The sequence below is a fragment of the Geospiza fortis genome, unplaced genomic scaffold (assembly GCF_000277835.1).
Source record: "Geospiza fortis unplaced genomic scaffold, GeoFor_1.0 scaffold237, whole genome shotgun sequence".
Lineage (NCBI taxonomy): Eukaryota > Metazoa > Chordata > Aves > Passeriformes > Thraupidae > Geospiza > Geospiza fortis.
Window position 1 is genome coordinate 7,502,688 of NW_005054319.1, and position 3,364 is coordinate 7,506,051.

Below are 3,364 nucleotides of genomic sequence, written 5' to 3' on the forward strand. Positions count from 1 at the left end.
GGCCGGCGGGAGGCCGGCCCGCAGTGAATCGGGCAGCGCTGATGTGCGGTTAAATGCCCTGTGGAGTGCTCCGAAAGGAGGTGGCGATGCTGCAAGCCCGTGTTTGGCTGTATGTGTGTCAGCAGCAGACAGCTGTGGCTGAGGATGAGGATAGGGCTGGCGGGATGAGAGGGGAGATGTGAAAAATGCCAACCCTGATTGGTCAGCCCCGCTTGTGTGCTCTGCGTGACGCTCTGCAACAAGCTTGGCTTGATGTGGCACAGGGACTCCCTTCCTGCAGCTAGCGGAGAGCCAGTTATGGGGGTGGAAATCCCCCGGGGCACAGAAACAGGGGGAGATCTTGCAGAGTCAGACCTGCTCTCCTTCTCCCTCCTTCAGATAGTTCAGATCTTCTCCGTGGCTCATCTCTCTCCCCATCCTACTCCGTCTATATTCAGCCCCCTACAGAGACTCAGTGAAGACATGAGGTAACCGATGCAGTGATGCTCATTTATGGAACACCCTCCCCTTCAACACTAGGGACAACTTTGTGTCCGAGATCAGCAGTTCTGAGATGCTCAAGTTCTGAATACTGAATGAGAGGACAGAGAAGAATTAAGACAGAATATTGTACTTTTGAATCTGTTCTAGAAATGCAGTAGGATTCCTTAAGCAGCGGCTGCCTGGGAGGGATCCTCAGAGATAAAACAGCATGGTTTTGGGATGCTGTGAGATGTATGGAGTGTGTGGACTGGGGTTTCCAGCAGACCTCTGGCTCACTTCTCTCATTTTGGGCTAAAATACCTCTCTCTGATAGACCGTGACTAAAGTTTAAATAGATGTCCAGGATGAAGGAAAATATTCTGGATGGAAAAAGATTTCTTTTACCTATTTTAGCACAGCAAGGTTAAAAAGAAGGATGATAATGTCTTTTTTTAAATGATGTCAGTCATTTTAATTTTCTTGGCTATCCAGGAAGAATGTTAATGGGTCTTTTCTCCGAACTTCTGCTACAGTTTTTGCCTTGCTCGTGGAAGGCCAGCTGTAATACTGTCATCAAGCCAAGTTTTTGATAAAATATGAGAGGCTTGACTTGGAACTAAGGTGAAGGATGCATTATAAAAAGCTGCTAAAGTTTGCATTATGCCCAGAAGCTTTCTGTTTAAAACCTTCTTTGAAGATATGCAGTACATATATTTTTCTCTACTTTCTTCTTATGCATTGTGATCGCTTTTACAGGGGATAAAGCTGGCAAAGATGAGGAAAATTGGCTGTGCTCTCCTGGTACTCCAAGCTCTTCTGGCACCTTTGGATCTTGTTCGTGGAGCAGAGAAAAATTATCCCATCCTGAACATTGCAGTGATTCTGGGAAGGACCAAGTACATAACAGAGAGAGATATCAGAGCTCTCTGGACCAGGGAAATGTCAGCAGACCTGACTGTTGATATCAATGTCGTGACTCTTCTTGTGAACCAGACTGACCCTAAGAGCATCATAACACATGTTTGTGACTTGATGTCAGGCACCAAGATCCATGGAGTGGTTTTTGGAGATGACACTGATCAGGAGGCAGTAGCTCAGATTTTGGATTTTATTTCATCTCAGACTTCTATTCCAATTCTTGGAATTCATGGCGGGGCCTCCATGATAATGGCAGATAAGGTAGGAAAATTTATTAAGAGCTCTTGCTATTCTGATGTACTTCATTTTATTGGTCTCTATCATGAATAATTGCTACAAGCAAGTTCAAAAAAGATGCTCTTAATTGTGTCTCTGTACTTGTATGCCTAATAGTGTCTTTGTTGATGGCTCATCAAATATTCAGAAATATTTTGGTGTTCATACCTGAAACTCAACTTTCTAACACTATCAAAGCAGCCCTAATGAGATATTACTCTCCAGCACATGGAATGATGGTCAGTGAAAAAACTTTAATAGCTAATATGATCAATACATGTAAAAACAGGCTCCTAATAGTAGGTTCATAAAATGATTTTGAGGACAAGATGTAAAACTATAAGCAGATGTTCTATGGTGATTGTGAGAAGTAGCAAGCAATAGACCTGAGTGTATCTGGGTGCAACAGTAATAACAGGACAATAGAAAGCCAGACTTTAGTGGTCCACTACAGCATCTGAATTAAGTAGTCATGCACACTTGAACCACTGCATTCTAAGAATTTATTGAATGAGATTTTTGCTAACTGGATAGTTCTACTTTGCTACTGTAGTTAATGAAATCCAGTAAGGGCTGTCTGAAATCTGGAGATAATGATAAATGGTCTTGTTGGAAAACATATTTTTATGTAATCTGTTGTGAGACTGGAAGAGCAAAAGTGACTCATGTCTCAAGTTCCTTAACATTGCAAGGATTTTTAAGAGCTCTTTGCTGGCACTGCAGCATTGATTTTGAGAGGTGATGCCTGCTGCTCCTGAAACAGGCACTCAGTGCAGGGCTCAGCTCTGCTGGGGACTCTGCCTCGCCTGGAACTCAGAGGAGCTCCCAGTGTGGTGTAAGAGAGGAGAGCTCAGAGAGAGCGCAGATGTGGGAAGTCACTGGTTTGCCAGCACTTGAGGATCTTTAATATTAATTCTAACTTATTTCCTGGTATTTCCACGCTTTAGACTTCCTTATTAATTGAATATTATTTTTTCTTATGAGTGACTTTTGAATGGTAAAGGGCTCTCTGAACACATCTGAAAAGGAAGTGGTCCAGATGTATTATTTTGTGAAGCACGGGGGGAAAAGAAGCAGGGTTAATTATGATTGAGGAATCAGCTTTGAACTTTGGAAACTTTTTACCTCTGGACTAGACTTTTTGCCATTGGGGTAAGAGGTCTGTTTCTGTTGGTGTTTTGAATAATCTTCCTTTAGAACTTGTCGTACAAGGGGAGGACAATAAGTGCTGAATTATAGAAGAGATCCTATAAAAATGGCTTTGACATCTTGATTTATACAGAAAGATCATTACAGTCAATGCTGCTATCTCAAATGCAATTGCAGTGCCCAGATTACAGAGGCAGTTATTTCATGTGCTTTTAAATTACAGTGCAGATTTACTTGTCTTTTAAAGCTGGGTTTATATGTATTTAGTGCTTCTATTTGATACATATTTCACTTAACTGTGTCTGCCAGTGTAAGAACACTTGATCTCAGCCCAGGGCTAAGTGATGAAGCACTGGAAGAAATTCTTACAGAATCATCTTCACTCTTGGTAGCAGATGCAGGATGTTACTGATACTGATCTATATTTACTTTTATGTAAGAGCCTCTAGAAAATGAAACTGTCTATTTTTTTTGTCTCAGTAAATTACTACTATTTTCACTGTATGCTAATATTATCGTTATTGTATCACTGTCTTTTATTTTAGTAGTTATCAAAGTT

General features: G+C 41.4%; 1 protein-coding gene across 1 annotated transcript in view; it reads left to right on the forward strand.

Moving 5' to 3' along the window:
* The first annotated feature begins 1,222 nt into the window (after positions 1–1,222).
* The window catches only part of GRIN2A (glutamate ionotropic receptor NMDA type subunit 2A), a 145,066-nt gene continuing 142,924 nt past the window's right edge, over positions 1,223–3,364 (forward strand). The window contains exon 1 of the mRNA XM_005420433.3: positions 1,223–1,641. Coding sequence (XP_005420490.1) covers positions 1,237–1,641 — 405 coding nt within the window. The 5' untranslated portion in view covers positions 1,223–1,236. The remainder of the gene's footprint in view (positions 1,642–3,364) is intronic.